Consider the following 26500-nt stretch of genomic DNA (forward strand, 5'->3'; position numbering starts at 1 on the left):
GTAACGTTGATGATGATGATGATGATGATGATGATGACGATGATGATGATGATGATGATGATGATGATGAGGTGGTGGTGGTGGTGGTAGTAAAGGTTGTAGCAGTAATGGAACTTATGATAATGATAAAAAGCGAATTCAAAATACGTGGGATCAGAGCGCTATTCAATACAATAGAAACTCAACTAGATCAAAGTGGAAAAAGGCAACGCACAGTCATTACTCAAAATTGGGGAAAGGGGGTGGAGGTGTCGACTGATGACTTCAAAATTTGAGAGTTACGTTTTCTGATATCTTCTATTTTGCTAATATGCGATGCGTTTATTAAAACAATAATCGAATCAATATTTCCCACCTTATTCGATTGAAAATTTGTGTACTTTATATAAAATTCAATAAGTAGGTTCGATTGTACAAAAATTTCAGACATGCATCGTTTATATCATTTACAGAGTGGAGGCTGCATGGTTCTAAGTTTATGTAAGTTTTTTTTTCTTGCACCCGATATATTCTAACTTCTAAATGATACAAACAAATGTTGGCAGTCTGATCTCTTTGAGTATAGATTCAATTTTCATTATCTAAACCGTCCCGATATATTATTATATATAATACCGCATTGAAGCTGCGGGTTACATATTTAGTATGCTTGTCACATATCATGAAATAACGATTGGATTGGATTTTTTTTCAATGAATATCTTTTTTCGATTTTATCTCGGAAAAATTAGCAATGCTTTTATTCAAAGCTTCGCTTTTTACTTGAATAAATTACGATGAAATAATGTTCCTTTCTCGTATGTCTTGTTTCCTTATAATGGAAACACATTTGTAAGTCATTTTAGCTTAAAACCTATATTAATTTGTCAATTGGATTTAAACATTTGTCGTCTGTTCGAACAATATTAGTTTGAATAACTGAAATGTTTTTGCTTTTTAACAAGTACAATAAAAGTTACCAAAACATCTTATTAATATAGGATGATACTAATTAATTATCAAATTATCATTTATATCCCGCTATCTCAAGTATGAATTTATTTCCGTCTGGTAATTTCCCTACAATGGAAGTAGCCGACAAGATGTGATATAAGAAGATCCTCATTAATTGAGATTAATCCACATAAAAGCTCTTGACTGAAATAATCTGCAAATTTCACAGTGATGATGATACACTGAATGAAGCAAAACACACAAGACACACACTCACTCTTTACAACAAACTCATAATATATGGACTATGGACGATGACACTAATTAGTAGTGCAGGTAGGACACGAAGCGGTGAGTAGACTGATTTATTTTTAACTTCGAAGTTATGAAAAGCGATATTCTTGTATTGCTCAGAGTGAAAAAAAAAATTGCTGTACATTTGTTTCACTTCTTATACTTACAGTGTAGAAATTGTCATCCTTGAATTTGTTACCATCAGTACTCGAGGATAGGCATTTTCGCATCGTCTTATGAGCGTTGTGTGGTAACACGAGCAAATCAAAGCCGTTTGTTCAGTCTCTAAGACTTTGCTGAGATCTAATATTATAAAATCAGTTTGACTATTCTTGTCGTATGATTGCATGAATCAATAATCAGAACCCATGCTGCAGGGCATTGTCTTCTTATAATTGATAACTCTGCAGCAATATTTCTTGATATGGTAGTGGTAGATTGTCTGAGCAGTTTGATTACGGTATTCAAACTGGGAATCAATAATACGACGAAAGTATAACTGGACAGGGATATTTATGAACAATTCATAATCAAAATGACAAGTCCTTATTTATATTAAGGCAATATTGAATAAGTGATGGATGATTGTAGTATCGTTGTTACAATGTTGCTTATTCTATTATTTGTATGGTACTTTGACTCGGGCGTCTTTTGCTACTGTTAGGTAAAATTTATCCTTTCATTTGAACATTTAAAACCTACACAAAAAATATGGTTTTCTTTTCCTTTAAGTAATCTCACAAAATTACACCTCTAGATTGCTATTTAAAATCTATGATTGGCTGAAATCTTGCAATTGCAATAGATGATTCCATATCTCAGAGATCAATCGCTCTCATGAGACTCAAATTACCTAAATGGTATTAGTATTAAGTATGAGTATATAAAAAACTTACTAATGATTTAGGTGAAAATATATACAGTCAAATAAACCTATCTCAATGTCCCATTTTTCTCAATTGTTGTACTATCCTTGTCATTATAATGCTTCTTCGGGGAAATAGATATTTGGATAAAATCATCATCATCATCATCTAGTCAGCTGATCCTGCGTAGGACGTTGCTTCCCGAACTTTCTTGCGAAACAGATTACGGTTTTCTGCCAGTCTACTTGCTTGAGTTGCAGTCATTCCCAGCCATTCACATATATCTTGTTCCCAGCTTCTTGTTGGTCTACCTCTTCCTCTCTTGCCGTCTACCCTTGTCTGCAGAATGTGCTTTTCTAATGATTCGTGGCGAGTCGTGTGGCCAAAATAGTTCAGTTTCAATTTCTTTACATAAAATATTACTGCAAAATCCAATGTCTCAGCATTCTCTGGGTCTGATTATTGAGCCACGAGAACAGATAATGAATGTCAGTTTTTAATTCATGTCTTTTTCAATAAGACTAAACAATAATTAACTACCTAAGACCGAGTAAGGCAGTTTTAAAAATTTGTGGTTTTAAGAAACCCTCTGAGGAGTGGTTAAATCATTTTGTAACGGCAAAAAATCGCACAAGTTCATTTTTATCTATAGATAAGGAGTATGATTTCATGCAGCCAGCGATACAAAGAGGATGCACTAAAACAGAAACCCAAATGGAGAGGAGTAGGTGGAAAGATATTATTAGTATTTACTCTGTCTGAAAATGACGAACTAAGGGGGAGGGGGGAGAGAGGGGGGGGGGGGCGGGGGAGAAAGAGTAGAAGAATTGAAATTTTGCTTAAATGCATGCATTTTATTTTTGCTCCTTCTTTTCATCAAGTAAATATATATGTTACATTTTAAATGCTAAATCACCTTTATCATTGCTTTATCTAAAACTGAACTTGTCACACTTTTTTGTTTTGCTTAAATTGTTTTATAATGTTTATTCTAATATTCCATTTATGATGTTAACACACAAAAAAAATCATAACAAAAAGATAATTGAAGAAAACTGAAGTAAAAATATGTTGTAATGTTATACGTTTTGTTTATTGAAAAGAACTATATTTCTAAATACAAACCAATATCGTATCACAGAACAGCTATCAAAAATAAGTATAAAATTATTTTACATTATTTTAAAAAAATAGAAAATGAAAAGATAGATAAATAGAATGCGATTTAACAGTAAGACTAGGAAAGCCTGTCATTAACTACAGGAAAAATCACACACACACACAGACACACACACACACACAGACACACGCACACACACACATTATGTTATCATAAGTTAGTGCACTTTTGGATTGGTATTAAAAATGGACTCAATCAATAACTGTTTATAAATCAAATTATTCTCTTCAACTAAATAATAACCCTAATAAATACACAGAGAAAAACATGAAAATCTAAAGAGGAAAATTATTTGCTATTAAAAAAAGGGTTGATAGACTGATGCCAGCAAGAGAGCTCACATAACTTTTCTCGAGCAAGACAGATTGTTATTGCAGATTAGAGACCAAAACAGATTTTACCATCTGAAAATGGATTCAAATCTTGGTACTCAGTTCACGTCGATTCAAATCCATGATTGTATAACTTTGAACAATCTTTCCATTGAAATTGCCATATTAAAATACAAAGTAAGTTTTACATGTTTTTGCCTATGATTGTCAGTTTAAATGATGAAAATAATTGATATTTAAAAAAACAAAAAACAATAATATGCAAATTAAAAAAAATAAATAAATTTAAAAAAAACACACAAAAAAAACAACAAACCAAAACTACAGATCTCTTTAGAATTGAATAGCAAATATTATGCATGGACGGATTAGTATTTTTAATTTTAAGATCTGAATATCGACTGGAGTGAATTAAAGATTTGTTATATTAGCATTACCTTAAGTTATGAACTAATTAATTCCAGTAGATTCATTCATGAAAAAAATGTGGGTTGCCAATTATTCTATTCAAAATCCGTACAGTACAGAGGCAATGCGACATATTTATTTTAAAAAGAATATCGATGGCTAATGTAGGACAATTGATTGATTTCACAAACTGTTGAATAATTCTAACAACATGAAAAGATCAAAGTCATGAAATTTTAGAGACAAAAAAGCTGATTCTAAAATGCAACAAATCAGGATCATGCAAAAGAATGAAATCTAGATATAATAATACAAGAAAAACAATCCCACAACCAGGTAAATTTTACAAGCTTATAAAAAATATTTTGTGATAACAATAAATTGTAAGAGGACAGGTTTTATATTTTCAGAGATTCAGGAATGACTTGGTATCCACTTATTCTCATAGAAAATTCTTGTTTGAAAACTTTTGGCACAATGACAAGAACTAAATATTTTCCTGAATAAAATCATCTAACTTAAAGTCTCACTGACTTACTTCAACAGTACCTTATTCAAATTTGTTAGGTTTTATATTTGTCAAGGAAAATCTAACCACCTTTTTCTGTTGGAGTTGTAAAGAGATAGGTTTAATGCTCTTTTTTGATGTTAAACCATCTGATGACTTTGTGTCTCTATCTTTCAAAATTGTGTTCTTGATACTAGCCCCTCTCCATAATGTTGCATCTCTCCCAAACTTTGGGAGAGATCTGGAATTCCCGTTCTAGTACTTTTCTCTCCGCCCTGAGGATGTCTCAAGTTGTAGCTGCTCCAGCTGAACGATAGTTCTGTGTGTTTCTGGCTCAAGATCATTCAAAAGTTGCTCAGCAATACGGCTTCGTAGGCGACCTCCAACCTTCAGAGAGATCAGAATTTTTCTAGGTCATCATGAAATTCGAATATGAATAAGTGAATAAAAGCTACAGAATAATGAATTGAGGAAAAGATAAAAAATCGACAAGAAACTTAAGGAGTCATGCTTTGTCAAGTGGATTAGGTTTTTGTATTAAAAACAAAACTAGAACTATTATATAGAGCAATATCTACTAAACATGCTCAAAGCACTTTACAAGGGGTCCCAAGCGGCCAGCAAACTTAACACGTAGAACGAGAAATGACATCTGTTAGGCATTTTTTTTCGGACAGAGACATCGTTCTTAACGGCCAGATACTCATTTTTCACTTGAGTACAGTGAGAGAATGTGAGAAAAGAGCCTTTTTCAAGGACTCAACTATGCACAGCGAGGCTCAAACCCAGGACCATCCGATCTGAAAGCAAGTGTCATACCACAAGACCACATAGCCGCACTTAAATAAAGACTTTATCTATCTCTTATCTATTAAGACAATACTACGGGGGGAACCATATATCTCATATCTAAGTTAAGAATTGTGTAAGTCTCCTCAAGTTCCTACTTAGACAGCCATTTTTGTGTGAGAAATTTGATGAGAACAATAAACTTTATTTTTATTACACGACATGATTGGTTACAAGAGGCAATTTCAAAGTTTGAAAACATACTCAAGTGCTTCATTTTCAATTCTAAAGCATGTTTACGCTGTCATCATTGTTACAATGCAATTTTTAGACAATACAGGAACTACCTGTTAATCGTTCCATTTCGATAATTTATTTCTCAACTTCTCCCTCCATACCGAAACACAACATAACAACTGAAAAAGACTTTCAGGTACTTTTACATGAGATTGAAACAAATAAAGAGCACAAGCTCAAAAGCAACTGAATTAGAAACAACAGCAACAACAACAACAAATCAATTTCCAATTTCGAATATAACTGAAATAAGTTTAAAACTCACAGTTTTTGGTCTCTGTATCTTTTTAGTTTCATTATTGATGGGTATGTTCATATCTTGAGGGTATTCCCCATTGAGAGGTGTCATACTTCGATTGGCTGGCCACGTGACTGCAGGGGGCCAATTTCCCTGTGTGCCACCTCCAGTTGAAGGTCGACTACGTCGATTAATGCCAGCAGATGCAGCCCTCATTCTTGTCATAGCTGGTTTTAAAATACGGTGATACATTTTTGAAACAAAATGAATAGGTTTGTGAAACATTAGCAATTATGAAAACAAGGCATGGCGGTTCAAATTTCAGATTGCGACCCTCCCTAAGTCTCATTTTATGTCAGGTTGAACCAAAAACTAACGCAAATATTATTTACATATTTATCTATGAATTTAGCTAACTAGTCATTACTATTATTATTATTGTCAATACTGACAATGCACCTTAGCGCTTGTTTGTCAGTGCTGATGACTATCTTTCTAACGCCCATTTGTTAGTGTTTGATTATTAAGTTTAGTTACCCTAACATTCATTGATAGTCACATTACTTTAAAATATCTTGAATATCCATTTGACTTTATGCTAAGCCACCGATTGAAAATAGGCCAGGGCTATGGTCAGTACTGACCTTTTGTCCCTACCCCTACGGAGTAGCTATTGGTCAGTACTAAGTGGTGGACAAGTGAATATTTTATCTAAATCTTTTAACTTTTTTTTTTTACGAACTCAAGAATCGCTAGAAGCGAAAAAAAATAATTCCGAAAAACAAAAACAAATAAACACATCACCACCTATCATCATTGCAGATTTTTTTAAAATAGAAAGAAAAGGATAACAAACAAGACTTAAGTGCAAAATCTTTATGAGAAGAGTTCAGTTAGGATCAACAGTTCCAGACTTAACATCATGGCTTGACCAAAACACTGTCATTTTGGCCAGGAATTATTTCTACAAGTTGCATGTAATAATTATTCCAGGTCATTTCAACATACTAAAAAATAATTATTTACTGCATTTGGTACTTGAAAGAACTTTTCATAATGAAAAAATGAAAAAAGAAAGAAAAGGACATTCAAAATTGAATGAAATAGACAAAAAAAATAATTTTAAATTGACACTTTTACAAAACAAGAACTTCAGTATTTGAGCGACAGATTTAAGAAATTTCACAACATTCTAAATCATATCAAAAGACTAAATACGTCTTTAGATCATATTTGTAATCATAGTAGAGTGACTCTTTATTGTTAACAACCTGTTCAGATCTAGTTGGTCGTCATCTTTTTTTTTTTGTTAGGGTTAGGAATAAAGTTCTTGAGCAATATTTTGTACAGTGCATTTCAACCCCATCTATTTAATAAGTCATCAAGAGTAATTTGAGTTGCAATGGACACTATTCCTTGATTTATCAGGTCAACGCAACCGTTTGCGATTGCTGACTGTCTGATAGAGAATCAACTGGTGAACTGAGGATGGTATGGGCAGTGGGCGGCTTTGTGTTGTTTACAATTTAATGGTGTAGTGATATGAATTAACTGTGAAAATATTTTAAATGAATGAAAAAACGGAAATGCTTTCAAGCCATTTTCTTATTTTCTTATAATTTTTAAAAATTCTGTCAACTTTTTTCTTCTTTAGCTTCAAATTTTACGACTTTAAACAAGTCCTATCAAACATTAATATTATGGACTATATTCACATCACAGACAGTGATGCTGTCGTGAATAGATTTTTACATCTCATTCACGATGAGAAAATAAAATAAATAAATAATATGCCCGAGGCATGAATCTCCACCGAAGTGGGCAGTTCCCGATTTACTAAGTACACATACCTAGATTTTGATTATCCGTTAGGAACGTTGTAGATTCAAATGGTCAAAGAGAGAGAGTAAGCGTGACTGTCGCTTATATACGTGGCCAACAAGATATGACGTCACACACACAAACGGAACATCATGACAACAACTCACAACAACCTCGATCGAGATACTACACACCAACACACAAACACACAACATAAAAAGGCATACTGTTCCCTACATTCCTCCCCTTCTAAAACAAACCTCATTCTCCAGTTTGACATCCTATAACGAAAAAAAAAAAGACTTCTTACCTTATGAGGCGTTGCTCCAATTGAGCCATAAAACAGGGGAAATAACAAACAATAAATCTCCCTTCCCCGGGGCTTGAAAACTTGAAATAAAAATCCACAAAACATTACTGAAAATATCCATATCAGAACATAGTACTTATGAAAGTTGGACCACAATTAATAAAAGATAACATGTTAGGAGGGATGTAATATTTTAAATTTCATTGGGAATATAAGCAATCAAAATTGTAAGACAATATCAGTGTGGTTGCTTCCTGCACTTGTAAATGGGTGGATATGTCTCATTTTTTCTTTAAAACAATGCAGCTGAAAATTGAGCTTATTTAGTATTTACATTATTGCTAACAGGATAGGGGAGCTCTTTATTAATGATTGACAAGATGATGATGACCAGGGATAATGTCAGAAATTTTTTTTTTTTTTTTTTTTTTTTTTTTTTTTTTAAAGCATAGTCGGAACCATGTCCGTTACCAATTCATGTTAATGTCTATAATACAGGTCCTGCCACAAGGTGGTATCCATCATCATTTTGAAGCTTATGCTTCTGACTCACCTGATCGAGGTAGTAAAATACCTTCTGATGTATAGCCATAATTCCCTCCCTCGCCTGACTGAGGTGAATTCTCAGGTGTTCATGTTATCAGTTCATTAGGGGTACCACTACCCTGGTTTCCTGGCCCACATGGTCATCATGGTACCCTCATGGTTCTTTCTCACATCTTGGCTTATTCTGATTCCATCATGTTGGGTCGGGTTCTTAAGCCATGATCAGATGGGCCTCTGGGTAGCTCTCTCCCTTCCTCGCCTGTGATTCCGAGGGGTACCATCCTGGTATCATCAGGTCTCTGGGTTCAGGGGGCTTACACCAGGTATCATCAAGCCTGTGATTCTGAGGGGTTCCAACCCTGGTATCATCAGGTCTTGGGTTCAGGGCACTTTTTTCAGCTGTCATCAAACCTGTGATTGCTTGGGGTGTCATCAGGCTCCCTGTGCATGGTGTCTGCTCCAGGTGTCTCTAGTAGTCCTTGTGCCCTTGAGTCATCATGATGTGAGAAGTTTCTTAGTGGGAGGTGAAACCTCTACCCTTTGATGGGGAGGTGAGGCGTCACCTCTACCCTTCTCCTTCAGCCTTTGGTTCGAGTCCAGTATCATCAGGCTGAGCTTCCCTGGTATTTTCTTTGGAATTGAACCCCTTCATCACTGTCACTGCCATGTTGACAGTGGTGGCATCGACTCGTTGCTATTCTGCTCAGTTGATACAGACTGTGATGTTGCTCCAGACAGTCAAACATACTTTGTTGTTTCTTTCCAGGGTCTGGGTTTTTCTTTTTGTACATAGCAACAGAAATGAGTCATGACAGAGTTGGAGGCTTCTTGATTGACCATTCTTCTTAAAGCTTGTTTCTGTTTTTTACACATAACACTGCACCGAGGATTAAATCTGCAATGATGCTGGCAGGACTGATCAGGATGGCATTCAGTTATAAAACGTTTCTAATTTTTAATTTCTGTCTTCAAGGTGCACTTTTTGCCTCTTCTAATTCCATAGTCGAATTTCATCTTTTCAACTCTGTCCTGGGAAAGCTTGGAGTGCCAGTTCCCACAGTCTGTGTAGTCCAGAACATCCTCCTTCTCGGCCTGGATGGTACTGTTGAATTGTATCAATGCTGCATGTTGCAGTTGTTGGCCGCCAAATCTATTCCTTAAAGCCCCATATGCTTCCTCAATATTATGAAGACTGTTGATTGGTGGATACGCGATAGGTAATCCGCGGCTTTTCCCTCCAATGTTAAGTTTAAGAAATACAGTTGATCACGAAGGTGCTGGATATCATGATACTTCAAAAAATTTTGGAAACTATATACGAATGTGTCCCATCTTCCAGTTCCATCAAACGATATTGATCTTGGTAGCTGCACTCTGGATGGGGAAGCATGTATGAGTATTCATTTGGCATCTCATAGTTGGGCTTGTTATCAGGGTTGCGGATGCAAAGGGGACGTCACGATATGGCAACTGTCTTGCTTCGTCTCTCCACTTCTGACGTTCGTTGTACATATCAATCACATTTTGGACATCACCGTACATCGGGGCAATCCTTCCTGATGGCATCGTATGCGCTGTCCTACTTTGCCTTACTGGATCTCTTCTACTCCTTTGCTCCTCTCTCATGTGCATTGGTGCTATATCTTCCTCTGAGAAGTGGAGGTAGGGATCCCTCTTGCGAATATTCACCGGGTCATAACCTTTACCTTGGAGATCCCCCTTAAAGGGATCCTGACCAAGTTTACCCCCCTGTGAAAAAGGCACCCCTTCTTGATCGGACAGCGGAAAGGTTGCTCGGCGTGACATGCTTGGTGAGTCGTGAAACTCTTCACGTGGGAAAAGTCTCATATCGCCATTTTGATTTACACTGAAGCATCATTCGCCTTTCCTCGCGACTTATCAGTAGCAACCATTTCGGGTTGCGAAACGGCTCGTCGAGCGAGGTTTTTTTGGTTCGAACGGTTCACCCCGCAGGTCTACGTTACTGCTACTCAAGTTATCCAACGGGCATGATTTATCCGGGGTACTAGCCTGGGAAGCTGCGGCAGCTGGTTCCTCAGGATTTACCAAGCACCGGTAGACGGAACCGCAAAATCAAAAGATCTAACATTTTGATGTTAGCAACCTTATCTTCAAATCGTCTCTAGTTAGAAAACCCTTCTGAGCACGCAGGTCTAACACTTTGCGAGCCAGTGACTTGCTGATCAATGAAGATCTGGCAAGATCTTTGGATGAGATTGAGTTGATCATGATTTTTGAATCCATTTTAAATGAACTGAACAATATGAATAGATTTTGTCTCAGTGAAACTGCTCACATGGATTGAAACTAGGCCATAGCCAACTTTATGACAATTTAGGGTTTTCTATTCTTGTCATATTAGATTGGGGTATGTAGACAATTTGGTGACTGGGACAGGTAATTTGTGAGCTAAATGTCCCACATATTGGACGGAAAGAGTTTCAGGGAAACGTCCAATAATTAATAGGGGTAGTTAGGAGCATGTAAGTGAAGATGAACGCTTCTGTCTGGTGAGACCCAACTAGCCGCCTGTGTAGCTTGGTCAGCTAGTTAGATTTATCACTTACAACTTAGTCTAGTTAGTCTACCTGAGTTGAGTCCAGTTACTGTTGACTTTAAAACTAGAGATAGAGGTAATTGACCAGCAATCTGGAGCCATGCAATGCATAGGAATAGTACTCCAGATGTCAGTCCTTGAGACTCTAGTCTCATGCATAAAAGATAAGCACCCTACCCTGTATGCATGGTGGGTCTTGATTAAACTCAGTTTAGACAGATTTCGACTTCTGTTGTAATCTTCTGGTATTAACACTTACAGCTTAGAGACTAGTCTGCTAGTCTACCTGAGTTGAGTCCAGTTACTGTTGACTTTAAAACTAGAGATAGAGGTAATTGACCAGCAATCTGGGAGCCATGCAATGCATAGGAATAGTACTCCAGAAAGCAGTCATTGAGACTCTAGTCTCATGCATAAAAGATAAGCACCCTACCCTGTATGCATGGTAGGTCATGATTTAAACTCAGGAGTTTAGACATCGACTTCGCCTTCTGATGGATATGTTTTCCAGAGTATGGATGTAAAGAGTTCAGATAAACATCCTATACTTAATAGGGGTTGTTAGGAACATGTAAATGAAGATGAACGCTACTGTCTGGTGAGACAAAACTAGCAGCCTGTGTAGGTTGTTCAGCTAGTTAAGTGATTTATCACTTACAACTTAGTCTAGTTAGTCTACCTGAGTTGAGTCCAGTTACTGTTGACTTAAGAACTAGAGATAGAGCTGATTGACCAGCAATCTGGGAGCCATGCAATGCATAGGAATAGTACTCCAGATGTCAGTCCTTGAGACTCTAGTCTCATGCATAAAAGATAAGCACCCTACCCTGTATGCATGGTGGGTCTTGATTAACTCAGTTTAGACATAGACTTCGACCTCTGTTGTAATCTTCTGGTGTTATCACTTACAGCTTAGAGACTAGTTAGCTAGTCTACCTGAGTTGAGTCCAGTTACTGTTGACTTAAGAACTAGAGATAGAGGTAATTGACCAGCAATCTGGGAGCCATGCAATGCATAGGAATAGTACTCCAGATAGCAGTCATTGAGACTCTAGTCTCATGCATAAAAGATAAGCACCCTACTCTGTATGCATGGTAGGTCATGATTTATTAAACTCAGGAGTTTAGACATCGACTACGACTTCTTGTGTAAGTAAAAACACCATGACACCTATTTTATGAGTGGTTCACCAGATCAGCAGATAGTTATAAGGAATAATGCATAGTAGGTCTCATCTCCTAGTCATTTAAAGCATTTCCAAATAACAATTCAATGAAAATGGGAAAGGTACTCACCAATATTTTGTTCCTTTTTTGTAGAGTGAAAATCTCTCTAAATATTATCGTAGTTAAATCACTGAAATACTGATAATTAGTTGAAATTGCCGACCCTAAAACGGCGAATAGCTGCAGAAATAGCAGTTAAGACCTCTCTGGTTGGGTAGCATCCACCAACTCCCATGTAATCCAGAGGAAAAATATCGCGGCGCATCTAAACATAATCCGTTGAAATTTTAGAACAATGCTAACTAACGACGGACTTGTTTACAGAACTCTTTTTTATGAAACTAATTCCCGTGCTCATGCACGTGGTGTCTCCATGCACGATTTTCATGGCAGGGTTCGAAATTTTACAGTTACACTAAAACCACAGTGAAAATTGTAAAACTTTATTAGTCGCAGCGCCAATTGTCGTGAATAGATTTTACATCTCATTCACGATGAGAAAATAAAATAAATAAATAATATGCCCGAGGCATGAATCTCCACCGAAGTGGGCAGTTCCCGATTTACTAAGTACACATACCTAGATTTGATTATCCGTTAGGAACGTTGTAGATTCAAATGGTCAAAGAGAGAGAGTAAGCGGTGACTGTCGCTTATATACGGTGGCCAACAAGATATGACGTCACACACACAAACGGAACATCATGACAACAACTCACAACAACCTCGATCGAGATACTACACACCAACACACAAACACACAACATAAAAAGGCATACTGTTCCCTACAATGCCTACGCGAAGTTGGCCAAATTATTCCCATTCACTGTTAATTCTAGATAATCCAAAATCTTTGAAAAAAAAGATATAAATAAGACCAAAAAAAAAAGAGCAAAACAAAACAAACAAAAATAACAACAACAAAACACAAACTAAAAAACAAAAAACCAAGATTTTTAAAAACCCACCGAAAACAAAACAGAGTTGAGTTGGAAATGTGGCCAAATTTTGTCACATCGATGGCATCTGGCACCCCTAGATTCTAGTCATACTAGAGCTAACGTTAACAATAATAATAATAAAATTAAAAATAAAAACAACTAATAATTCTGCATAAACTAAAATGAAAATCTCACAAGGTAATTTAGAAAAAAGGATATTTGAAGTCAAAATATTTAGTTGAAAAAAACAACATAAAGGAACCAGCGCCCAGTACTGATCAATAGCCACTCCGCAGAACTGTCCAACAGGCACCAGTGCCTGGGGGTCAGTACTGACCAATAGCTACTTCGTATTATTATTATTATTATTATTATTATTATTATTATTATTATTATTATTATTATTATTATTATTATTATTGTTATTATTATTATCATTATTATTATCGTCATTTTTTATTATTATTATTATTATTATTATTATTATTATTATTATTATTATTATTATTATTATTATTATTATTATTAATATTATCATTATTATTATCATATTATTATTATTATTATTATTATTATTATTATTATTATTATTATTATTATTATTATTATTATTATTATTATTATTATTATTATTATTATAATATATTATCATTATTATGATATATTATTATTTGAAAAATAAAAATGAATTTAACAGTAAAAAACAAAAACAAAAACAAACAAAAACCCCAGCAAACAGTATTAATAAGAGACAACATTACAACTTACATGTTGTTGACGAAGGAGGAAGTGCAGATGGTGATCTATTCAAGATGCAGGACTCATAGTCATACACCTAGAAAAAAAGTAAAAGATAGACTAATGTCTTTTTAGTGACTTCTCTTTTATGTTTGTTTTAAGATGTTTAACATACATTAACACTTCAAAGCAGTATCAATAACAAGTTTTAATTTTTGTTGGTTGTATTTTTGCTTTTTATTTATTTTTTTCAAACAGAGAATCCCTATATTACCAGTCATACCCTTTTCAACTCCCAGATGCTTAATTGGGATGACACACCCCTTTAATGAGGACGAAATTTAACAATAACCGTCTCAAAGAACTTTTACATTGTCTTTAATCATTTAAACTATGGTTCATAAAATACAAATTAGTCTAACGGGATGGTCAACTGGTTGTGTGGTCGTACTGTTAATCACAGAGGTGTGAACAATAGAATTTACCTGTATAACACTAGTCTATTGACTGCCATAGTCAAATTCATGGTCATGGGTCAATGGCCACGATGCTAGGTTTGTATGCAAACTGAGACTGTCACCACCAAATGGTTTGTTTGTTCAATGAGACAAATAAGTAGACAATGCATTCTTAATCCATTGCTTCTTATGCAATTGTTATGAGTGGCAAATTCATTAATTGTTTAGTGTAGTTAGATTTGTCTCTCATTGTTAGAGTTAGATTAAGGTGTTGTTTGTTTTTCATTAAGACGTGAAATGTCACTGTCTGATAAACATTGTTTTTTTGCAATAACTGACATGTAAAATGTTTACACAGGATAATGCAGAGTGGACTATGGTCAATCTGAAAAATTGTTCAATTTCATAACTGCCACTTAATTGGGACTCCGCTTAATTGGGACAATTTGTCAGAAACTGAGCTGTCCCAATAAACCAGCTTGGACTGTACATATATTTACATGTATTTATTTGAACGCTTCCTAAATTAGAGATGTTGACATTCTTTGGTGTATTTTGTGATGTTGGAAAGATAAAAAAGAGACATGGCTTGTTAAGTAGGCATGAAAATTCCCTGAAAGTAGAGAGTGGAGCAAGACAACGTCACTAAATAAACAATCCACGCATCTAAAGAAAGATTTTCAGTTTTATAATAATCCCAGAAGTAAAAGATGTTTTTTATGACACGCAAAATTTTTAAAAAACACAAAAAAAACAGCAATAAATTATATCATGTGATTCAATTTCTGCAGGTCATGTGAAGCCAAAGTTCAGTGAACTCTGCAACATCACTGATGAAATCTTACCTGAGTCTGCAGATCATCAACTCTTTGGAAAGCATCAAGTTTGAGGTTTCGCTCATGGCAGAGTTGTTTTTTGATGGTCTCTACATCCTTTTTAATCTTATCTTGATTTATCATGGTAAGTTTAGTCGTTCGATCCTGCTCTTCTTCCAATGCTCGCAAACGTGATTCTTTGGTCATCAGCTCATCCACCTATAATAAATGTGATTATAAAATGATATAGGCAGAAAGGTCACAATGATGATGATGATGAGATGATGATGACGATGATGACGATGATAATAATAATAATAATAATAATAGTAATAATAATAATAATAATAATATATAATAATAATAATAATAATAATAATAATAATAATATAATAATAATAATAAGAAGAAGAAGAAGAAGAAGAAGAAGAAGAAAAATGCAGACATAGCGCCAATTTATATAAGTATCACACACACACAACACACAAATGCACACACACACATACACATACACACACACAGACATACACAAGAGAAAAACAAAAACATGATACTGGCGGGGTTTGAACCCATATTGATTTGCCTCATTTGGTGCCCATAGTTATTGCCTGATCTGTTCAGCCATAACGATAACCATATTCAAGAGATGTTGAAAGAATATTAAAATAACTAAAAGGAATAATTTAGCACCAACAAATAGGCGTTGATAGGATATTTGTCAGCTGTCAGCATTGACGCACAAACGCTAGGGTATATCGCCAGTACTGACCAACTTGTGTGAGTGCCCATTGGTCACTACTGACCATAAGCCCTGGCCTAAATTCTTTTACTTGTTTATTCATTCTTATATTTATCTATATATTTTTTTTCAATTTTTCTTCTTTTTGCATACAGAAGTCCTGAATGACGCATTATATCATGTTTAATATGGTGGTCTATACTTCGAAATATCTTGTTCAGCTTACAATTTCATCTGGAAGTCTCCAGATGTTGTCAGTTGAAACTTGATATTGTATATTGTATAAAATTTGACAGGAGTCTTACAATGCTGTAACTGCAGTCTTACCAGTCTGTCCACGCTAGCTTGTTTGGCCTGTTCTAATTGTTGTTTGCTTCTCTCCTTTTGGGCATCCTCATGCTCTCTTTCAGACTTGAGCTTCAACTGATGACAAGTAATAACGTGTGAATTGACAAAACTCCTATATAATAACTTGTCAATTGACACAACTCATATAATTATTATAAAACATTTGATTAAGATTCAAGTTCTGCAGGCCAGACAGCATAAAAATAAACAACAATATAATATTTGAAAATATCACTTTTAGCAATCTAAATGAGTTAAGTAATTATTGATTTTTCTTCGTGATATAACAAAAACAAATTTAAAAAATAAAAAAGCACTTGTTGAATAGTGTTCAGGATTTTAAATGTAGAAAAAAATCATTAATTAAATATTTTCAGGATGAACAAGACTTCCAGGTTAATAATTTTATTTCATATATTTAAAAACTGCAATTTAAAGCAAATGCAATCCAATGAATCTCCACGTAACATGAGCTAGTGAATGTTTTAGGTTGAAAGACCACTTCTAAAATTACCTCCTTTTGCAGCACCTTCCTAACTTGGTTACTCTCTTTCTCAGTGGCAGTTAACGCTTTACGAATGGCAACCAACTGCTGTCTCAACAAAATCACTTCCTCTTCAGCTAGCATGCTGACCTCAAGATGGTCTTTCTTGCTGCCTTCAGCTTTTTTGCGGAGATTAGAAGTCTACAAAAGAGGACACAAATACTGAATTTGTAGAGTTAGTAAGGGTTAATAATTTTGCAGATAAAATATGAATAACACGAGCTCTGATTTATGTAGTTATATTTCTTGCAGTGATTAAAAAATCAAACTTCGAAAGATTTCACCAAGAAAACAGCATTTGCACAATAAATAACATTTGATGTGTCTCCAAATGCAAAATTAAATATTTTAAAAAGTAACATTAGGCTTACCGCTTTCAAAAAGCTATTTGTCTTTACATTCTGTCTCCATGAGTTCATGGCTTTCATTTTGAGAATAAGTTGATTCAAATGGTGGTTCTCACTTTGAAGCAGACGAATTTGCTCGGCACGACTAAGATTTGCCTTCAAGTCTTCTTCATCTGAATAGATCACATTGGGACAATCAATTATACTGGTAATGCTGATATAAGTGTGCATACAAAAAAGTATAAGATGACCGATTAAATTTTTGGGGGCACTAAAATAACTTTACGAACAACAAAATATGTTGATGATACATACTCACAATTTATTTTAAAGTTGTGGCATTTCATTATTCTGCATTAGTTGTAATTATGATTATTTTATGATTCAAGTTTGGCTCAGTAAAGAGTAGTTTTGTTGTGATTGATGATTTATTCAACTCGTTGTCAATTGAATATACCGGTACATGTTGAGATATGGTGTTTTGTTTTTTGTTTTGTTTTTTATTATATTGTTTGCTGGTAATTGCTTAGTGTTGGGAGTGTATGGTGAGATTATAATCTGTATGAGAAAAGGAGATATACTATCGTACATACATCTTCAGAATGGACATGAAGGTATATTTTATGTTAATTTTTACCATTTTATTTTATTAAATTGATTTTTTAAAAATATTCTATTTTTCATGGGGTTTTTTTCTGTGGAGAAACTTACGAAACTTGTAATAAATATAATGATAATACTGATAATAGCAACTATCATAATAATAAATAATAATAATAACAACAACAACAACAAAAACAACAGCAACAACAACAAAAATGCAACAACAACAAAAACAACAACAACAACATATAATAAAATAATAATAATAATAATAAATAATAATAATAATAATAATAATATATAATAATAATAATAATAATAATAATAATAATAATAATAATAATAATATAATAATAATATAATATAATATATAATAAAATAATAAACAATAACAATAATATTGGTGTTTGGCATGAAATAATTGGTTTTGGCATTTTGGCATTTTTTTTTTTCAAACTGTTCAATTTCACCTATTTGATAGACAAAATTACATCAATTTATCAAAACAGGCAAATTTTCTCCCATAATATGATATGTGCCTCGTGTTTTTAATGAGATTAGGTGTCAATGTAGCAAAATTTCAATACGCAGACATGAGCCCTAGAACTGATATGTCTAAGTCGGTTGATTTTGTCGGGCTAAATCATATCATATTCATTAGTATTGTCCTACAGATGTTGTGCTGAGAGATCTTCCAGACTTTTGCCTGATTCACAAATGTAATAGATGTTGCAATGTGTGCACCTGATGATAGCTTATATATATATATATATATATATATATATATATATATATATTATATATATATATATATATATATATATATATATATTTATATATATATATATAAGGTTGCAATCTCTAGCCAATAAAATGGGGATAAAAATAAAGTGAGTGAATGTGACTCATAAAAAACCTTTCTCAGGAGACAAACAACAAGACACCAAAATAGAAGGTTCCAAAACATTTGCCAAATGTGGACACAACGGAGAGAGAGAGAGAGAGAGAGAGAGAGAGAGAGAGAGAGAGAGAGAGAGAGAGAGAGAGAGAGAGAGAGAGAGAGAGAGAGAGAGAGAGAGAGAGAGAGGAGGGGAGAGAGAGAGAGAGAGAGAGAGAGTGTGTGGGTGTGTGTGTGTGTGTTTGCGTGTGGAAATATATACGGAAAAGGAATTAGTGAGAGAGCGGGTGGGGGGAGGGAAAGAATTCACAATGAACTGGAAATATGTGGGGGGGGGGGGGGGGGGGGGAAGAGTTCACAATGAACTGGAAATATATACAATAATAATCGGTCCTACTAATTGCCGTCCAGAGCCATCCTGAGCTATCCAGCGGCCTAGGAAAGCCATCCGGAGGTCATCTAAAGCATTCTCAAGACATCCGGAGGCCCTCAGATCTGTACAAAGCTTTCTAGAAATCATCAGAAAGGGAGGCCTTCCGAAAGTTCCTCATTCGTCTCTGGACGGCAATTAGTACTCATACTAATTGCTGTCCGGCGACCTAGGGAAGCCGTCCAGAGGTCATCTAAAGCATTCTCAAGCCATCCGGAGGCCCTCAGAGCTGTACGAAGCTTTCCAGAAGTCGTCCAAAAGGGAGGCCTTCCGAAAGCTCTCTCGTGCTGGCATTTCTTTCAATTTGTATTTTCACAGTGGATCTTTTGTCATGCATTTATTTATTCAATTTGTCAATATATAGTAGAATTTTAAAAACTCAAGAACAAACCTTGATAGATTAGTGAAAGTTTAAACTTTCCTAATACGACCATTGTTTTGGTTTTCCATCGCCATTTTGTTCTGTGAAATATTGAAAGCAGTCCTAGGTTGTTTTTTTTTCTATTAAGGTTAGCTCAAGGTCAGGGTATTAAAAAAACTATTAGGGTTAGTCATAAGTCTTAGTAAAGGTGCTAGGGTGTTTGTTTTTGAGAGAGAGAGAGAGAGAGAGAGAGAGAGAGAGAGAGAGAGAGAGAGAGAGAGAGAGAGAGAGAGAGAGAGAGGGAGGGAGGGAGGGAGGGGGAGAGAGAGAGAGAGAGAGAGAGAGAGTAAAATTTATAAAAATTGTTCACAAAATATCTAAAGTACTACTGTCTTAATGACAAGAACAAATTGTTTATCTATAACAATAACAACAACTCATTTTACCTGTGGTTCCTTTAAACTTTTGCTGTAGTTTTCCCATGCCAGCCACAGCCTCACTTCGGGTCTCAGCAATCTTCTCAAATACATCGTCTTGTAAGTCATTTCTTTATATTTAAATCAAATAAAAAATAAAGAGTAGAAAGAAAATTAACTCCAATGACTTTTCTGAAACAGTACATACTTTGAAAATGAATTTAAAAGAGAATATCGGCATATGGCTAATATTTTTTTTAATTAAAAGAAAAAAACCCCAAACAAACCAACAAATTTTATATTTTTTAAAATTATATAAATATTGCATAGAAAAAACATACAACAAACAAATGGAAATTAAAAAAAAACCCAAATCAAACAAACAAACGTACAACAGATATCTAATGTTATTTCTGTACCTAAATTCATCAAATTTGCTTCGAAGTTGGAAAGCAGAATTGAAGATATTCTGGATAAGATCATTGTATTCTTCCCTCACTCTTTCCCGTATGTCCCGTTCCTGTGTCAAACTCATCTCTCTCATTTCTGCTACTTTTGCCCTCAGGGCAGTGATTTCTGTGAGAAGTTAAAAAAAATACATAATCAGAATTTATTGCTTTTCAATACAGAACAAATCATCTGAATTAACTAACCATTACAAATCACTATTATCTACTTATTACGTGCATTTTGTATTTCTTCGACTGTAATCTCTTGCCCAATATTTGAAAAAAATTGGTGGTTCTGCTCTATTTGGATCATCATACAGGTCACTGATAGAGTCTTTCCATCGATATTGCATTTCTGTAATTGGCCCTCATCTTCATTTTCTTTTCCCTGATATATTTTTCATTTGGACCAATGTTGGATTTAATTTATCCTCTCTTACAGTTTTAATACATTTCCATTCTAGTAACGGTTGTTTGATGAAATGAAATTCTGATGATCCTATTATTATAATATTATTATTCTTTCTCTTTTTAATTTTTTAAATAATAATAATAATAATAATACTAATATTAATAATAATAATAATAATAATAATAATAATAATAATAATAATAATAATAATAATAATAATAATTATTATTATTATTATTATTGTTATTATTATGATTATTATTATTATTATTATTATTATTATTATTACTATTATCATCATTATTATTATAACTACTATTATCATTATTATCATTATTATTATTATTATTATTATTATTATTATTATTATTTTATTATTTTGAAAAATTCACTTTAATCTATGTATATATTTGGCAAATAGGATTTTTTATAACACTAAGGCTCCAAAACCAGTGAACCAATCAATTTTCAACTAATTTTGCATGGTGTCTAAAATTGACATGAAGATTGTTCGCATGCATAATGGGATTGATTAGACATCGTGATGATTTTATCGAAAAATGATATTTGTTTAGTCAAATTCCAGTGAAAACAGACGCCATCATTTTTAGCATGTTGGGTGTGTGTCAACACGTGAAAACAAAGATGTGGTATTATTCTGGTGAAATCTTCAATGGCTTGAATTTGCAAAAGGCTGCATGAGCCCATCACTGACAATGCTTAGTTAAAGTACAGTCAAATCAAAACAGGGAAAAGACACAGATTACTTTGATGAACTAGTGCATTCAAAACTGTTTTGAAAGTTTCCAAGCATTCTACCTCCATTATGTTCGGTGGCAGGACATTCCAGTCATTTGTAGTTCGTGGGAAAAAGATGTGTTTGTATGTGTCTGTTCTTGCAAATGGTTGTATGTATTGTGGTGCATTGTATCTACATGTAGGGTATTTATCTGATTAGCTTTTTATGTAGTTTGGGGTGATAATGGATGCATTTGGGTCATTGATGGTTTTGTGTTGTGTAAGGTAACAAAATTGGATACCTTGTGCCGATTTTTGAATAGTTTCCATTCAAGTGACTAGAGGGAGGACATGACACAACCCAGGTCTCTGGATTTGCATCCAGTTGCAAATCTTGCAAAGTTCTTTGTACTTTTCAATCTTGTCTATGTCCTTTTTTGTGTATGGATCCCATACAGCTCTGACATATTCTAGTATTGGCCTGATAAGCAATGTGTACGCCTGTGCTTTAAATTTTAGTGGGCATTGGTTTAAGTTTCTTTTGAGAAACCCCAGAATCCTACTTGTCTTTGCTGTGATATGTTCTATATGGGTTTGCCACTTTAGTTTCTGATTGAGATGGACTCAGAGGTATTTTATGGAGTCAACATGTTGTAAGGGATGATCATGCATTGTGTGACTGTGAGTATAGGCTTGTTCTTGTCATCAGTACAAAAAATTAACGAAAATGAACTACTGTGATACTCATTCGTGAGAAATTTAACTTGAAAACCTCAAGGCCTTTAAAATTCATTATTACCAATTTTTACTGTAATTAACCTTACCCATAAGTAGACTGTGGGCTTCATTAGCCATCTGGCATTGCACCGTCACCTGGGTATCACTGTGGGCCATTCGTAACTGCTCTTTTAGGTGTTTTATTTCCTGCAGACAGAAAGGAATAATAATAATTGAGAATAGGGGATACTGTATATATATATATGATAAGACATATTGAAAACTATGGTATAGATGACCAGTACACTTTTCCATTCATATCGTCAGGACTAGCAACCTTTCTTTCATTCAAAATAAAATGTTTCAAAAAACTCTTATTACTAAAAATTAATAATAACATTAGTCACTCTTTAGATGATTATCAATTTGCATATTTAAAAAGCGCAGAGTTGAAGATCCTTTTTCTTGTTTCTACAAATTTTTAGATACTTTCAAGAGTTATTGCAGTATTCTTTTTTTCTTTTTTTTTTGTAGACTTTTTGTCAACAGTTAGCATTATAGAACCCAACCTACTGGTTGAAAAATTGTCCCATCTCCAAATAAACAAATTTGTCATCTCCCAGATGTTTGAATTTTTTGTCAGATAAAAACAGTACGAAAGAGCAGGAGGAAAAAGTCTCATTAATTCACCATAAATAATAGTGCCCCCCACCCTGCCCCTGGAGTATTCAGGTATGCCGAAATTCAGAAGAAAAGGAGGTGAAAGGTGTCCTTTGTGTGCGGTCATGTAAGATCAACAGGGCTGTGTGATCTCGTCCATGTTGTTCATTCTTGACACAAACGGTTGTCAACGCTCAAGTTTCAGTGTCCCTTTATTAAAAGCTGCAGACAAACGAACTCTACAAGGCTTAATATTAGATAAAGATGAGCGAAGAGCAATACAAAAAGGAAATAAGTGGTGTGATGATAACTATGTTGAACTAAACATTAAGAAAGGTAAAGAACCAATAATCGGTTTTATAAAATAAAGAACAACTGGTTATAAAAAGCGAAGCAGTTGAGCAAGTATCAAGCAAAAAATATTTGGGTGTTACCAATGAACAAAAGAATGTAATTCTTACAAAAACTTGCTCAGCTAAATATTGACAAACCACTTTACACATTATTTTACATATCAATCATAGAAAGCATTTTAATTTTTGTATCATGGGGTGAGGAAGAAATTGCCATAGCATAGATAAAGGGAATTTTAAACTATGATATGGTATTATTATTATTATTATTATTATTATTATTATTATTATTATTATTATTATTATTATTATCATCATAATTATTATTATCATAATTATTATTTATTATTATTATTATTATTATTATTATTATTATTATTATTATTATTATTATTATTATTATTATTATAGTAGTTAGTAGTAGTAGTAGTATTATTGTTATTATACTAATATTATTATCATCATCATCATTACTATTATTATTTTCATTATTATTATTATTATTATTATTATTATTATTATTATTATTATTATTATTATTATTATTATTATTATCATTGTTCTTCTTCTTCTTCTTCTTCTTCTTCTTTCTTTTCTTCTTCTTCTTCTTCTTCTTCTTCTTCTTCTTCTTCTTCTTCTTCTTATTATTATTATTATTATTATTATTATTATCATTATATTATTATTATTATTATCTCATATCATCACAATTATTATATATTATTATTATTATTATTATTATTATTATTATTATTATATTATTATTATATTATTATTATTATTATTATTATTATTATTATTATTATTATTATTATTATTTATTATTTTATTATTATCATTATTATTATTATTATTTAGAATTAGTACCAGAGTTGTACAAAAAATAAGGAGTAAAATGCTCGTAACTCAGGAAGTAATGAATATTTTTTTCCAAATTTGTAAGAATGGTCTTGAATAGAAGCATCACATGCACTTAATCACACATTTACAGCATCAAAGATGAATGGACCTTCTACAATATCTAATTAATTTAGGCAATGACGAGAAACCTGAACTGCTCCAATATAAATCATTGATGATAAACATGAGCAACTACTAAATGAACAGTCAAATAATGTAGTTTATACCTGTTCCTTTGTATAAAGCAGCTGATGATGTACCCTCAACAGATTTTCATAGTACATAGAATAACTGAAAGAAAGAGTAAAAGAATTTAATAGTTTTAGTCAATTACTCAAGGGCTGGGCTAGAGAAGATATAATTAATCACTTGTTTTGTAAATCATTTTCTTCATCATCATCATTTTTCATCATCAACATCATTATTATTAGTTAAACTCTCTCTTGATACCCTAAACTAATAATAATCTATCTATTCTTTTTTTAAAATAGGATGGGCTGTCAACATTGTTCCGTATAGCCAATGTTAAATTTTTATCATCAAGCACAGAATTACTGGCAAATCTAAAAATGCTAAAACTATTTATTTACAGATTGATATTTGAGTAAGTTGCGACCCTTTCATTAAGGGTATTTCTATTGCCTGTTTTCACAAAAAAAATTCGTCTCGATCTAATTTTATTTCCATAATAGAGTAGTTTAATAAGTATAATAGATGACTGCCTTTCATAATAGCCTTTATTTCTCCGCAAATAGTTGAGAACTTTTTTAATTGGGTTAGAGATCCAACATTGTTCCGAACAACTAATAAAAATTTTATCATCAAGCACAGAATTGTTGGCAAATCTAAAAATTATAAAACTATTTTTTATAGACTGAAATACGAGTAATGTGCAAACTTTTTTATATATCAGGCTAATTCTATCATCCGTTGACTCAAATTAATATGAAGGTCATTTTGACGTTTGATTTTCATTGCAATTATAATTTATTCTACGCAATTATAGCATATCCTCACCAAAAATTGATGACGTAATTTTAAATCTCTTTTGATACTATCAAGTAATGATAATCTTTCTAATCTATTCTTTTAAAACGTAGGCTGTGGATCACATTGTTCCATAAGGCCAATGTTAAATTTTTATCATCAAGTCCAGAATGACCGGCAAATCTAAAAATACAATACAGTAGTATAATAAGTATAATAGATGACGCCTGTTCCTAACAGCCTTTATTTCCCCAAAAACATTGAGATATCTCCACTAGTAATGTAAAATAAACAAATTACTGGCAATCTAGCTCCAACAGAATAGCAGAAACAATCAAAGGTTAAAAAAAGTGTGGACAGATCTATCATTTGGATTCAGGAAATGAGGGTGACATCGAGGATGAAGATTGCGATCCTTCAACACCTTTAGGAAGTTTTGGCCAGTTGATTAAAACTACTGAGAAGTGGTTCAGACATGGTGACAGCATTTTGAAACAGTCACGGCGGCAAGCTTATTGCAAGCGTTTGGAAGGATTTGTCACTAGTACTATTGGCAGACAGAACGGCTGACAAATTGCTGACCTCCCTACTTGAAGCATGGTGGAATACATCTTTAACTTTGGAGGTCTTGATTGGCATGATCATTTCAGGTCAAACTACACTGTTCAATGACTCGGACACCTCAGGTGAAAATGTTTTATTTGGTTTTTGATTGACATTGCACTGAATAAAGCCACTAGGCATACAATCTTTCTCATAAACATTGTTTTATTTAATTCACATCCTCAGCAACGTGATGTTGCTAATCTGGACAGAGATTTGGTAAAAGGCAATGTACCTACAACATTTTCCCCTGAGCATGACTCCTGTATTCTAAACTTTAGTCCGTATAAGAAGTGGCAAACAAAAATAAACAATAAATGAATGCACATAGTGTAAGATTCATGTCCACAGGCTTTGTTTTGGATGTTCCACGAAATGTTCCACACCATTCTCTAGCACTTAGTTATGACAATGCCCATCTGACTACGAAACCCCTTGAAAAAATCATAAAATCAGCTCAAAATAAGATTGAAACCAGTTTACTATTCTTCTTTTCTACTACTTTGTTTAAGCCTTCTCTCTCTCTCTCTCTCTCTCTCTCTCTCTCTCTCTCTCTCTCTCTCTCTCTCTTTCTCTCTCTATCTCTATCTCTCTTTCTCTCTGCGTACATATGTGTATGTGCATGTGTGTGTATGACATGATATGTCTGTTTATTTTCTCACTACCCATGTATCACACTTTGTGTGAAATCTCCATGTGTAACCAATCTGACAGTA

At 33.6% G+C, this 26500-nt stretch overlaps 1 protein-coding gene across 5 annotated transcripts in view; it reads right to left on the reverse strand.

Annotated features, from left to right (window-relative positions):
* Positions 1-3162: 3162 nt before the first annotated feature.
* The window catches only part of LOC144974988 (uncharacterized), a 151179-nt gene continuing 127841 nt past the window's right edge, over positions 3163-26500 (reverse strand). For all 5 annotated transcript variants that reach the window (XM_078918602.1, XM_078918604.1, XM_078918603.1 and 2 more), the window contains exons 40-50: positions 24422-24485; positions 22389-22488; positions 20385-20541; positions 19996-20096; positions 17282-17430; positions 16881-17051; positions 16346-16441; positions 15310-15498; positions 14037-14103; positions 5873-6072; positions 3163-4908 (exon numbers count right to left, since the gene is read on the reverse strand). In XM_078918602.1, coding sequence (XP_078774728.1) covers positions 4777-4908; positions 5873-6072; positions 14037-14103; positions 15310-15498; positions 16346-16441; positions 16881-17051; positions 17282-17430; positions 19996-20096; positions 20385-20541; positions 22389-22488; positions 24422-24485 — 1426 coding nt within the window. In that variant the 3' untranslated portion in view covers positions 3163-4776. The remainder of the gene's footprint in view (positions 4909-5872; positions 6073-14036; positions 14104-15309; positions 15499-16345; positions 16442-16880; positions 17052-17281; positions 17431-19995; positions 20097-20384; positions 20542-22388; positions 22489-24421; positions 24486-26500) is intronic.

Source organism: Berghia stephanieae, chromosome 6, assembly GCF_034508935.2.
Source record: "Berghia stephanieae isolate SIO BIC M18660-M18661 chromosome 6, UCSD_Bste_1.3, whole genome shotgun sequence".
Taxonomy (NCBI): Eukaryota; Metazoa; Mollusca; class Gastropoda; order Nudibranchia; family Aeolidiidae; genus Berghia; species Berghia stephanieae.